At 46.8% G+C, this 13,389-nt stretch overlaps 2 protein-coding genes across 5 annotated transcripts in view; both read left to right on the forward strand.

The window, feature by feature from the left end:
* Window positions 1-4,237, forward strand: part of LOC108937765 (dnaJ homolog subfamily C member 13-like) — a 38,160-nt gene extending 33,923 nt beyond the window's left edge. For both annotated transcript variants that reach the window (XM_018757910.2, XM_018757911.2), the window contains exons 53-57: window positions 66-245; window positions 339-479; window positions 649-792; window positions 1,029-1,128; window positions 3,442-4,237. In XM_018757910.2, coding sequence (XP_018613426.2) covers window positions 66-245; window positions 339-479; window positions 649-792; window positions 1,029-1,128; window positions 3,442-3,539 — 663 coding nt within the window. In that variant the 3' untranslated portion in view covers window positions 3,540-4,237. The remainder of the gene's footprint in view (window positions 1-65; window positions 246-338; window positions 480-648; window positions 793-1,028; window positions 1,129-3,441) is intronic.
* Window positions 4,238-7,303: 3,066 nt separating this feature from the next.
* Window positions 7,304-13,389, forward strand: part of LOC108937784 (transmembrane protein 108-like) — a 46,565-nt gene continuing 40,479 nt past the window's right edge. For all 3 annotated transcript variants that reach the window (XM_018757939.2, XM_018757940.2, XM_018757938.2), the window contains exon 1: window positions 7,304-7,738. The gene's annotated coding sequence lies outside the window, so the exon portion shown is untranslated. The remainder of the gene's footprint in view (window positions 7,739-13,389) is intronic.

The following is a 13,389-nucleotide window of genomic DNA, read 5'->3' on the forward strand; positions in this document are numbered from 1 at the left end:
GCACGGCTGTCCCCCCTTTCTGTCCTGTATCCGCAAACTTTTGCTGTCCTGTGCCTCTTGGTCAGGGGGAGACTCTGGAGACGGTTACCACAGCAGCAGTGTGTCTCTTCGGCACCCAAACGCAGCTGGCGGACCAGGTTCCTCCACTAGGACACCTGCCCCGCATCCTGGCCACCCTGAGTCACAAGAACAATGCTGTGCTCAAGAGCTCCATCCGCCTCGTCCACGTGCTGTCTGACAACGAGGTGCGCGGCACCCTTTCCGCTGCTGTGGCTGCTGGTGTGAGTATGGGTGTTGTGTAAGGACCAACCTCTAATACCGTGTGTGGTCCGTTCCAGCTGTGTGTGCGCTCCATGGCCTCACTGGACACAATAGGGCCCCTAATGAAAGGGATGAAGGTGCGGAAGGACATGGTCGGGCTGGCCTGCGAGGCACTAAACCGCATGTTCCAGAAGGAGCAGACTGATCTCGTTGCTCAGGTATCCATGTGACTCGCTCTCTTCTTCTCTCCAGAAGTGGTCTGGTACTGCATACAGGTTTTGTCCTTCCAGTTCACCCTCAATGTTTGAGTTCCACCGGCATAAAGCCTGCTTTGTGACTACAGTTGACGCACTTGATCAGTTCCTGTTTTTGTGTGTGTGGACTCAGGCTCTGAAGGTGGAGTTAGTACCCTACCTCCTCCGGCTGCTGGAGGGGACTGGCCTTGAAAACCTGGACAACCCGTCTGCCACCAAAGCCCAGATTGTCAAGGCGCTGAAGTCCATGAGCCGGAGTCTACAGTACGGCGAGCAGGTGACGCTTCTGGTTCACTCCAAATGGGATTCATTCTAAACATTCAATATCATTACTGGGGCTCCAGATGGGGAGTAACGATCTATACATTTTGGCACTTGAGTTGTGCACTTGAATGTTTGAAAGCATCCATGAATCATGGTTTTCCGGACCAGTGATTGCAATACGAGGGTGTCCCCCCCCCCCCCCCGTTGGACAGATGGCAGCAATAGCTCTCCTCCATATTTAAATTTTAGGTGAATGAAATCCTCTCCCGGTCCACTGTGTGGAGTGCCTTCAAAGACCAGAAACATGACCTCTTTATCTCTGATTCTCAGACCGCGGGCTACCTGACAGGTATGTACACACGCGCACGTACACTCTTAAACTCTGCAATTTCACAATGCTTAACACATCGAAATCAGGAAAATGGGTGTTTTCACAGAGGTTCCATCACTGCAACCATCTTGTCCTGCATATGCCGTCAAGGGTTTTGCAGCGACATGAAGCCAGAAATCAAGTCTGACCTGAGAAAGGTCCTTTCTGACTCTCCCTGCTCATAGTCAAAGCCTCTAGAACCTTCTCTCTTAGCTCTCTTAACCTCAGTGCTCACACACATGCATCATATTCCGCGCACACCCTGTGTACTGCTTTGTTCCCCGACCTTTTCCGGGATACACCAAGCACTGGATTGGATGTTTACGTTCTTTAACTTGGCAGACGCTTCTCTCCGAAGCCACTTGCAATGTTAATCTGCCTACAATTATTTACTCATTTATACAGCTAGTTAATTCTTACTGGAGCTATTAAGGTAAGTACCTTGCTCAAGAGTAGTACAGCCAGAGGTTAGATTTGAACCTGCAATCTTTGGGTCCAAAGGCAGCAGCTCTAACCATTACGCTACCAGCTGTCCCCTCCTGGGCATACAGGAGAGGCTTCTTGTTCTGGTCCACTTTAAAAGAAAAATTATGCTTCTCGTCACGTTGTGCCAAGATGCAGTCCCATTATTAAGTCTGAGGGGTCTTTAATATTCATTAATTTAGCCAAAGCTCTTGCCCACTGTGAAACGCACAGTGCTCGGCCGGGGCGAACTCGGTCATTTATCCGTTGCTCTTGAAACCAGTGTCTTTCTAGGAAATACCCACGCAGACCTGACCCTGGGGGTCATTTTGCTTCTGACCCTCCTGCTTTTTTTTTTTTTTTTTCCCCCCCCCTTCGTCTTTCTTGTCCTGTCCTTTCTTGTCTTTTTTTTTTTTTTCCCTTCTTCTCAGGATGTTCAGCCCCTTCTATTCTGGCTGCCAGCAGCCCACTGCACCAGAGGAGTGGGCTGTAGATGCCTCACCCAGGGTGGCCTCCTTGCCCCATTCCCCTCAACCCAACCCCCCCCTTCCTCCTTTATCTGTGACACAGGTACCTTTCTCCTCCTTCGCTCTTTGTTTGTTTGTGCCCTGTCCTTCATTTTGCATTCTGCTCTTGCCATTTCTTGTCCCCAAAGTCCTCTTTTTTAGCACCACACACCAGATTCTCAGCAAGACACCATCCTGAGCTACATGGACCGAGTCAAGACTCCTGACCATGCAAAAGTCTCCTTTTTGGAAGGAAAGGCTGGCAACACAGTCTGAGTTAATGTGGGAAATAAATTGCCACAAATAATGCCTTCGTTTGGGCAATTTTGCATAACTCAGCTCCACGTGATTATTTTTCCACATGTATTAATCTTCTCTAGTGATCCCTCTGGCAGAATCAGGACGTGAATTATTAAATTATTCATTTAGCTAGATACTTCTCCTCAAAGTTACTTGCATGTTCTTTTTAACTATGAACTTACTCGTACCTATTTGTACAGCTTGGTAGTTACCATATCAGTGCAGAAGTAAATACCTTGATCAAGCGTACTACAGCGGGAGTAGGGATTCAAACCCGCCTTTCCGCAACCGGCGTGGGTCCTTGGCCGATAACACAGGCTTTAATGGGAACGAACTCTCAAGTCAGGCTGATGTGTGTAACATTGGACCTCTGACACCGTTGTTCAATGGCCAAACGAGTCCCTAGTCAGCAGTGCCTATCGGTTCGGTTCAGCGAAGCCTTTTGTCCTTCAAAATAGAGATGTTTTCCAGAGCTGTCTGTTCATTGCTGGTGCAGTACAATGTACATTATTCATTTAGCTGATGCTTTTCTCCAAAGTGACTTACAATGTTAAGGTTACAATTATTTACCCATTTATACAGCTGGGTAATTCTTATTGGAGCAATTCAGGGTAAGTACCTTACTCAAGGGTACTACAGCTGGAGGTGAGGCTTGAACCTGCAACCTTTGGGTCCAAAGGCAGTTGCTCTAACCACTATGCTACCAGCTGACTGTTTCCCACAAACACTTGGACACGCGCAATAAACACGAAAAGGTTTTCAGAAATACCTGAAAGGTGTTGAATTTGTGATTGATTGCCCCCCCCTTTCAGCTTTTATGTGTGATGCTGTAGTGGCACAGCATTCTCCATAGGGGGCGCTGTGTAAAGTCCCACCTAGGAAGAGTACCAGGGTATTCACGTCTTTCTGCGTCTTAACTGAAGAAGTAGAGCCCTTTTGCTGAAGGACTTTAGGGAACTTGCTGTTTTCTCTCCATGTTGACCATTGCCCTGTGTCTGCTGGACATCCTCTCTGCCCCCTGCAGGTCCAGGTGTCGCAGGCTACCTGACCAGCGGAACAGGCTCTACGGTGCTCCAGAATGTCCCACCCCCTGTGGACAGTGATGGCGGGGACCAGAGCTGACATCCTTGTTGGCCCAGAAACCAGTCGGAAGCTCTCTCCCCAGGATGCGTTCTGGGGGGGAGGGGGGGGCTGCAAGTCCCGCCACCAAGTGTCAACTCCTCCACACTCCTCCTTCATGCCCCCCCCACAGAGTGCTCTCTTTCTCCATCCCTTACCTTTCACTGAAAGACCAGTCAGCATCACAGTTTGGGCTTTATTTAATCAATTCAGTCAAGTTGTTTTTGATCGGGGCATTTTTGTGTTTCTTGTTTATCCTCAAAGATGAGGGAATTGGCTTATTGATCGATGCCCCCTTTTTTTTTTTTTCCGTGTGAGGAGAAGACGCCCACCTTCTGGAATAGTGAAGCCCTGCCTTGTCCAGCGGGGTGATGCGGTGTGTGGCTTTTTCATCACTCGGATCTGAAAAGCGTCCAGTGTTCGCCTGTTTAGAGGACTGCAGTGTCTCTGTACGAACGTGTTCCTCCGTCTTGCAGCAATTAGATGTTTTTATGCTGTAGATGGGGTGTAAAGGAGATGATTGCTAAGCTGTGATGATCTGCCACTCTGCAGACGATCCCAGGGAAATTGGAGGGGTGCCAGGTGGGAGGTCCGAGTCAGTCTTCTCACACTTTCCCAGTCACTTCTGCCCTGGGAAAGAAGCAGACTGTTAAACTCACTGTGTGTTTGTACCCCCAAGAATGCAAAAAAACACTATCATCCCTGCCTTTTTTTTTTTTTTTTTTTTAAACTGGTCTTTACAGCCTTGAAAGAGCCTCTGAAACAAATCAAAGCAGTATTGATTCTAATTATGTAAATGAAACACTAGTGTAATATTGCACTATTTGAAAGAGTTCATAAATTCTATGTAATTGAGACCAAACTACTTTCTATATTGAATGTACATTTAGAAATGAAGGAATATAAATTGTCTTGTACATAACATTTTATGAATAAACAAAGGGAACAAACTTCCTCCTGTGGGTGTGGTTGCATTTCTGCCGACTGGATGCTGCAGTACTTGGCAAGAGCAGTGTGTGTATATATATTCATAGACAGACACAGACGAAGCCTGGTGATGCCAAGCTGCTGTCGCTGCCCTCTGTCACAGCTGTCAGACATGGTCGAGGTGACTGCTAGTGAGCGTGGAGTTGACTCCGCTTGCGTCCAGGGTGAAGCTGCACTACGGTGAAAATGCACAGAAGTTTTGCTGGGGTGTCAACGTTCATCTCCGCACAAATAATGTGGCATTTTGGGTTTTTCAGAGGTTATGTTTACTATGATGATCTCAATGTAAATTCAAGTTGCACACCACCTGACTCAATGGCATGAGAATTTATTTTTAAACTGTAGGAATCTGTATGCCATCTCACACTCCATCTACTGCAGTGTGGTGGTGGTGGTGGTGGTGGGGGTGCAGGAGCATCCCTGTTACTGCTCCACAAGAGGGAAGCATACATCACGCTATGACCAGATGGCCGTGCATCTGTGACCGCATGGATGCTCAGGCTTATACGGTACATCACACACAAACTTGCACTACACAGCGTGTCCTGCTTTGTTTGACAGTCTCACAAGACGCAGAGAACTCTGCTGTAGTTGTATGTTGCTTTACAAGGGGGGTGGGATTGTAATTCATGAAGTCAGTTTATGAATACTTGGCAAGCTGTTTTTGTATTCCATTAAATGTAAATTTGGGTCACCCCGAGGTCGTCCGAATCCAATGCCAAATTGCCTTATTGCATCCCGCTGCATCGTAAGTGCATCGGCTGGGCGAGTGCTTTGTGTAGCTGGTTATCCATGGCAACCGCACCGCAGGCTGCCGTTGGATTCCTCCTCGGAAATGTTTGGCTCTTAATTACATCTGTCGTTGCTGTCATTACTGCGAGCGCTCATAATCGTGTGTTCTTTCCATCGTTTTGGAACCTAATCTTCATTCCGGCACTTTCCGACTTAGTCTTTTTGTGCCTCGCGTGCTCGGTCCCACACGACCCCGCGTATCTCGCACGCAGGTTGAGGTGGTGCTACCAGTTAACCGTTAGTCTGTTTTTCCCGCATCACGTGAGGATGGAGTTCCTTCTCACTCTTTATGGTTTTGTATATTCTTACAAACATATGAATCTAAATGTCATGCAGTAAAAGTACAAACTACGAATCTGTGACTTGTGGTGACCCTGTTTGCTTTACACCAATGGCTATTTTTTTTCCATCTATAATGAGGCATAGAGGCCTGTGGTGAAGCCTCGCATCTCCTGGGCTGTGGGTTCCAATGCAGCTCAGTCTGCGTGGAGTTTGCATGTTCTTCACGTGTTTGTGTGGTTTACTGCCTGCTGCTCTGGTTTCCTCCCACAGTCCAAACACAAGTGGTCATTCTGAATTGCCTTGGTGCGAGACTTTCAGTGAATGCGAGTGAGTGCGTGAGTAACTGGCATCTCATCCAGGTTGTACCCTGTTTCACACCTTGTCTCTCCTGAATAGGCTCTGGACCAGTGCAGTCCTACACTGGGCGAGAGGTTGCTTCTAGTGGATGGATGTAATCTCACCAGCATGGTAACGAGGCACATTTACCAGTTCAGGCCTGGTGGATTGCGGTACTGATGGCCCGCTTTGGTGGCCTCTCACCGTTTCCATGTGTCCAGCTTTCGTTCACGGTGGAGGTACATTACTGCGCTTTTTAACCATCAGACCAATTTGTGCTCATGTCAGTCCTTGTATAGTCTGTGTGTGCAGGCAACCTCATGTTACTTACCATCTTACCATAATATCCTAATATTCTCTTTACTTGTTGGGCATCAAGTAAGATGTTCATGTGTTAATTTTAATACCCTAATTTACAAGCATGTCAGTGTACATCATTTGTCCTTTAAAATTCCCGTCGGAGCTACGACACGTGAATGCTAAATCGGCCCCTCGCGCTCCTCACGGACTCGCTCTGTATCTGGGGGGAGATTGGGGTGCCGCTGTAGGAACCGGGCACAGTGACACATTTATCTCAAGTTTGGCGATTCATATTCCAGGTGGTATGTTACTGTTGGACCTTTGAAGGGGTACCTAACCCAAATGTGCCCAGTAAAAAAAAAAAAAAAAAAATCTAAGCTGCTATTACTAAATTAATAAATAATAAGATAATGCTACTGAATCCCTTCCCTAGACAAATGAACATACAGGTCATCACTTTATCCCAAATCACAGCCTCCCTCTCTGTCGCCTACTATCTGTCACCTCTCCTAGGGTAAATGGCACACCTTCTATTTGTCATGTTTCTGATTTTATACAACCTCGGGATCTGTAATTGCCTTGATTAATGTAAGCAAGATTGTAACATACTGTTATGAATATAACGAATAACATGCTGGAATTCCCAGAAAGTAAGAATGATTTATGAGACTTTGAGAAGAGCTTTCTGTTGCTATGAGAATTATTGCTATAGTTACCACCGGTAGAGCAGCACTAAGTTTGCATGAGAAATTGCTACAAGATCCAAGTGTCCAATATAGTATGTTTTGCTCGTCCTTCCTGTGCTGCGTCGCACCGACCTCCCGGGGAGCGAAAACGTTCATTAAAAGGGGGATGAATGGAAACGCACGAGACGGTCACGATCCTGCCCTCTGATCTGGGATCAGGGTATTAAAACTGCCCCTGCTGTTGCAGCACCACCGACTCCTTGTTATTCCTGGGGTGTCCATCTGAGCACCTCTCGCAAGTCAGCAAACGGCACCCCCTCTCCTCTCGCCCCCCCCCCCTCGACCCCTCCACCGTACGGGGTGTGTAAGCGACGCCCCCCCGCGGATCATACATTCCTAGCAATCAAATCGGTTCGGGGTTCAGATCCTGCACGCCCCCCCCGCAGCCGGAGTGTCTGCGGTCCGGAGACCTGGGGGGGGTCTTCATTTCGCCGCGAACGCGCAGTAGTACGCGCGCTCATCTGGTTACTGTGTTGTTGCGATTTTTTTTTTTTTTAATTATTTTTCTTATTGTTGTTGTCGTCGTCGTGGGGCGAAGAAGTGCATGCGTGTGTGTCGCGGGAGGGCGCTGCCCAGGATTCCCTCGGTTCCGTGGGATACGGCGGCGCTATGGACGGGCTCCGGAGCTCATATGACCGTGTGGCACCGAACAGGCAACATGTGCTCCTCGTGCGTGTGACCGCGGAGCCGGGTTCGACCCCCTCAGGCATCTGAGGCGCCAAAGAAGAGACTGCGAGACCCTGTGAGACCCTGTGAGAGGTAAGAGCCCCGTCCGATCGCTTCCCGACTTGGCCGAAGCCGCCCCGAAACACCCTCAAAGGAGCCGCCTGTCCTCGTGCTGCGGGCTCGCGCCGGTCCGGCGGCGCTTTTGGCTCGCGGAGACGCCGCGGTTTCGCCGCGCGGTTGGCGGAGCGGGAGCGCGAGCTTCTCTCGCTCGGTGTCCCCTGGGTTTTTTTTTTTTTTTTTTTTTCTTTTTCTTCTTCTTTTTCCCCCCCCGCGATGAGGAACGAATTGCAGCGACGACGTGACATGTGTTCGCTGTTGCGAGTCGTGGACGCGCGTGACATGACGGGTTTCCTGAGATCGGTGACAGTAACGCTGCAACAACATGTATCTGTAAGTGACATCGAATGACACACAGAGTCAGTGTTACATTGTTGCCCGTTGCGATCGAGGAAAACTCTCTGGATACACGTTTCCTCCCAAACCGCCAATCCTAATAATAATAATTAATAATAATAATAAATAGGGGCAGTAAGAAGATTTGATTTATGAAGGAAAACACCATGCTGGGGGTTTTTATACCAACTTCCATGATCACGATTCTAATACGGACCCGAAATCGCCATTTTTACTGTTTGCTTTTTTTTTTTTTTTTTAACAATAATTCCTATTCTTTTAAAAGCCAGTTCGGCGGTCACTCATATCGATGCTCCGATTTCTGCTAATAAATAAACATGATCTTCCAGCCAGGTGTGTTTTGTCTGCAGTGCTCGTTCTGGAGACACGCGCCAGCAGTATAAATAAAACATGTTTATTTAATAAATATGTTCACACCTGTGTCCTGTAAGTTACCCTTCATTACCTCATTACTTCATTCTATGCCATGAAAAGAAGAACTTTGCAACATTTTTAAAGGATTTCAATACGCGGAGCCTGAACAACCTACATTAGATACAGGAAAACACAGTAAATAATCCTACCACGGTGTGAATGTTTACATGGACACTGGCATAAATATTTCCTTCCATTCATTGTTTTATCTTCTTTATATATGTCCTGCAGCCACGGAACAATGTTAGGATGTCGATTAAAGGTATTTCAATGTCATTTAATGGTCAAAGTGTGAGTTGAGACCTCAGATCACTTTGCTTTCACAAAAGTACTTAAAATATGAATCAATGCATTGAAAAGTGAATTTGAATATGTTGAAAGACCCAGTATGTATTATAGTATAAAAGTAAATTATCTTATGTTTAAATTACTCCTGTTATTTCAAGATGTCATTGATGCCAATGCTCATATTTGCTGGCTCTTGTAATGATTGTATTAAAAGCTGAAATATATCAAAATCCATGCATTTAAAAATAGCAAAAAATATTCCCTGAGGCATCAGGTAGCATCGTGGTTTGGTCTATCATCCTAAAATATGAAGGTTGTGGGTGCGAATCCCCTCCTCAGCGAGCTTTACCTCCGATCAAGGTATTTACCCCAGGTTCTAGTACAAATACTCTGTTATATAAATGGGTAAACTGATGTTTGTGAACTTGTTTGTGTAACAAGGAGCCAGCAGAAAAAAGATTAATAATAGTATTTCTGTGCAGTGTGCGTGTGAGTGGTGTGTGTACAGCATAGTGCAACACATACACTGGGCATGTAGGTGAGGGTGGGGTATCAGCCGACCTGCAGCCTGAGCTCTGTGAGATGAACCAGGCAACTTCAGCCTCTGCCCTTATTCATCAAACTGAGATTTATTTTAATGTCACATCCGCAGAATTCCGCAGTAATTATGGGCATTTTTTTTCCTAATGATAATTGCTAATTGTTCCCATATTTTGTTCTTAATATTCTGATGGTATGAAATTTAAATTTTTGCTGTGAGTCTTCAACCAGCTGTAATGTTGCCCATTATGATTCCTGGGCGTAAATGGATGTTTCTTTGTCTTTAATAATGCTAAACAGCAATTATATTTTAATATACACATCTCCTTAACTTCTGAGTCTCAAGTTGCTTCAAGGAAGGAATAACGATAACTATTTCTGGAACTGTTTGAATCAAGAATGGAACACCGTAACTACACGTAAATGCACTCCAGTCAGACAAGTATATAGAAAATATATATATATTCATATATAATATAATATGTATACACACACACACACACACACTGTCTGAGCCGCTTGTCCCATTCAGGGTCGCGGGGAGCTGGAGCCTAACCCGGCAACACAGGGTGTAAGGCTGGAGGGGGAGGGGACACATCCAGGATAGGACACCAGTCCATCGCAAGGCACCCCAAGCAGGACTCGAACCCCAGACCGACCGGAGAGCAGGACCCGGTCAAGCCCACTGCGCCCCCATATGTCTATATAGAATTGGAATTTGTCTTCTGGAGGTTGAAAGTAACTTTCTCTTGGTGGTTTCACCAAGGAAACACCTTGTGGTTCAAACCCTACTGAAGCTGTATTTTTTTTACCATGTCTAAAACTGCAATGTGGGTGGTGTATTGTTTGGAACTAGCAAGGAGTTTGGTGCTCTTATTTTGCTGAGATGAAGGTTTTGATTCTACTTATACTCTTGAAGACCTTTGCTATGACCCAGAGCTTTAGCTATAACCCCCCTGTGGAGTGTTAGTAGAACCCTGATTCCAGTGGGTCTTACGATACTGCGTGACCGTGACTGGGGCACTTGGGTTACCCTCACGCTCATGTTGTGTGTCCCAGCAAAGTCGAGACAAGCTTTATGGACTCTGCCGAGTCTTATCCAGAATTAGTTCTGCTCAAAGAGCCCTGCTGCAGTTTGAGGGATTGCGCTAATCTGTCTCTGGGGAAATCCTTGTGAAGAACTGCTGTTACACACCCCAGAACCAGCGAAAAGTCTTCAAAAGCCTTGCAAGTATGGTTGCTGTAATTTGCCTATCTATGTGTGCAAAATGCTAAATATGTGATGTTGAAGTATAAAGATCTTGTACTTGAAGATCTTGTTCCAGCAGAATCAAACCAGAAGAGCATCAGACTTGGATAGGAGTCAGTGGAGCTGACCAAAATCCCTGCTTTCTCTTTGCTTCCACATTTGTTTTAGTGCAAAGACGCTGTCCTAGATCATGGTTTCGGACCATATCTGGTGATAAAAGGTCTGTGATCCAACCCGTGAGCGGTGAGCTCCTCGGCGGGGCCCCATAAAGCAGCTCTGGTGCTTGGTACAGAGTGGGCTGGAATTCAGGTTCCTCAGGAGGGGTCTCTGTGGAATTAGCCATCCTCACTTCTGGGAAAGACCACCAAGCTGTGCAAACATTGATAGAAAGACAAAAACTCCATTGTTTCAAAGCACCTGTTGCTAAAGTGCACATGAGTCACTTCATGTCACTTTGCAGCTTCGGAAAATTCATCCCCGCGTTCAGTCGGCATCCTGAAGTATTAAGTCCCTGCGTGTGTGTGTGTGTTTCTCATATGTTAATCCTTCAGGTTCTTAAACTGTCCAGTTTAAACAGAAAAGTTGAGGACCTGTTATGATGTCATTGGAAGTGAAAGCCCAAGCATCACCTGCAGCAGTAAACTGGACCTCACATGGAGGGCCTGCATGGTAAAAAGTTCTACTTTTCACCCAGAAGGAGCATGTAAAAGCTCCGTGAGTCCCTCCACCCCCCCACCCCCCCCGACCTTGGCCGAAGCCCAATTGTGTTAAACAAAGAGGATCCTTGGAACGAGCAAGGTGAGGAAACCACAGCCACCTTACATCGCTTTGACCAGCGCACTTCAGGAGGGAGCGCAGTTCATCGGCGAAGCGGAACGGAATTTCTCCATGTCTGTTAACGCTCGACTCCTCGGTTTTCCGCCCGTCTGTCCGCTAGCTGCCGCGCTGCCGGAGCAGGGGTCGGCCGGGTGGCCCCGATCGGGCGCCCTCCACGCTCTCGTCCTGTCTTCTCCACGCTCGAGCGTTAGGGCTGCCGCGTCGTTCCGCTGCGGCCTGCAGGAAGAGATGTGTGTCGGGCGGGAGGGCGATTAGGGTGATTAGAGGGGCTGATGAGCGGGGCGGACAAGAGCGCGGCCCGACGGACCGTGAGGACAGACGTGTTTACAGGGGAATTCCTCACATTCCGCCGCTGCCGCCGCCCCCACCGGCTCATCCCAGGAACCCTGGGCCCACTGGTGCTCTGTCACCCCCTCTATAGAGCACAAGCTCATTTTTATTTTATACTTGCAAAGTGGGCTGGTTCCAGGTCAGGGACAACAGGATTTTTTTTTCCCTCCATATGTTTTGCCTTCTTTTATTTTTTTTTTTCTTGCCTTCTGTCTGCTGAGTAATCCTGCAGCTCAGCACCAGTTCAATACTCTTAATGCTCCTTCAGCACTTAAGGAAAAATATTGGCAGGGTGACCTTGCTTCATTTTAATCCACGCTCGCTTTTATTAACCGCTTTTTGATTCATTGATGTTTTTCGTGTTCGTGAACTTTCGGCCTAGATGCTGGGCAGTTTCCAGGAGGTTCCAGGAGGTTCCCGCCGTACTTCTGGAAGGAAAATTCAGAAAAACTGTTGCTTTTTGGTAATTAACGGCTTTCGGAAGGAGAAAAGACGTTGAGTAAGAACAGTCATTGTTGTATTGTTCGGGCAGCTCGTCATCCAGAGTTACTTACAATTTAATCAGGTTTTGTAGAGCTGGGGATTTTAGTGTTGGGACAATTCAGGTTAAGTATAAGGGTTAAGAGCGCTATAGCTGAGCTGTTCCTCTCGTGACCTGACTGATCAGACCGTTGACCATTGCAGTTCGCCACTACCTGCCATATGAAGCTGGAATCCACAACACTGTCGAGTGATTGATGATTGACAAACACACGCTTCCCAGGTGTGGCAGGATACGTCCGCTAGTGAGCAAATAAAAACAAATAGTGTAGTCTGATCTATTTACACTCTACAACTAGAGTTAATTTTACACTCTGATGAAAACAGGCGGATGCCTTCAGTAACCGATTCTGAGATGACGTTGTATCTCAGGATCTCGGCTACATGATTCCTCTACATGCTGGATCTCATTTTCAAGTGAAGATGATCGGAGGCCCACGGTAAAGTGCAAATTCTGGGATGGCAGCTCACATCCAACTCAATGGATGAGCGTTTCTGACATCTGGTAGAACATGGACTTCTGACCTGAAATGTGCCAGTTCAAGACCCACCCAACACTAGGGTTTGACTGGTCTTGAGCAACATTTTTACTCTGAATTACTACAATAACAATACCCTGCTATGTAAATCCACTAAATGCCATGAGCTACACATGAGGTTGAACATCTTTGGTAGCCTCTGATAGCAGTCTGCATTAATGCTGTTAAGAGTGACATGAATAAATGTTGGAAATTGATTGATATGTAAGAAGGTCAGGGCTGAATCTTGGGTCTGAGATCAGGGTTCATAGTTTCGGAGTTGCCTTTCTACCACCAAATGCAAAACTGCCTTTTTTATAGCTTTCAGGTACACGAGAGTATTTTTTAAACACCCTTATTTTGGACAAATGGCTGTAGGTTTGAGCGTAATCTGTGAGAAGGAGTTACTTACATCCAAGTGCCTTGCATGGTGAACAACATGTGTTTCCTCTCGGGTGGAGTATGAGAGTGGCTCCAGCGGTACACTAAGTGCAAACTCCGTTCTCTTGACTCCAGTTATAGAGTAAAAGAGAGTTTTATTGTCTCTCGGAGGC

Source organism: Scleropages formosus, chromosome 7 (genome assembly GCF_900964775.1).
Source record: "Scleropages formosus chromosome 7, fSclFor1.1, whole genome shotgun sequence".
In the NCBI taxonomy this organism is placed as follows: Eukaryota; Metazoa; Chordata; class Actinopteri; order Osteoglossiformes; family Osteoglossidae; genus Scleropages; species Scleropages formosus.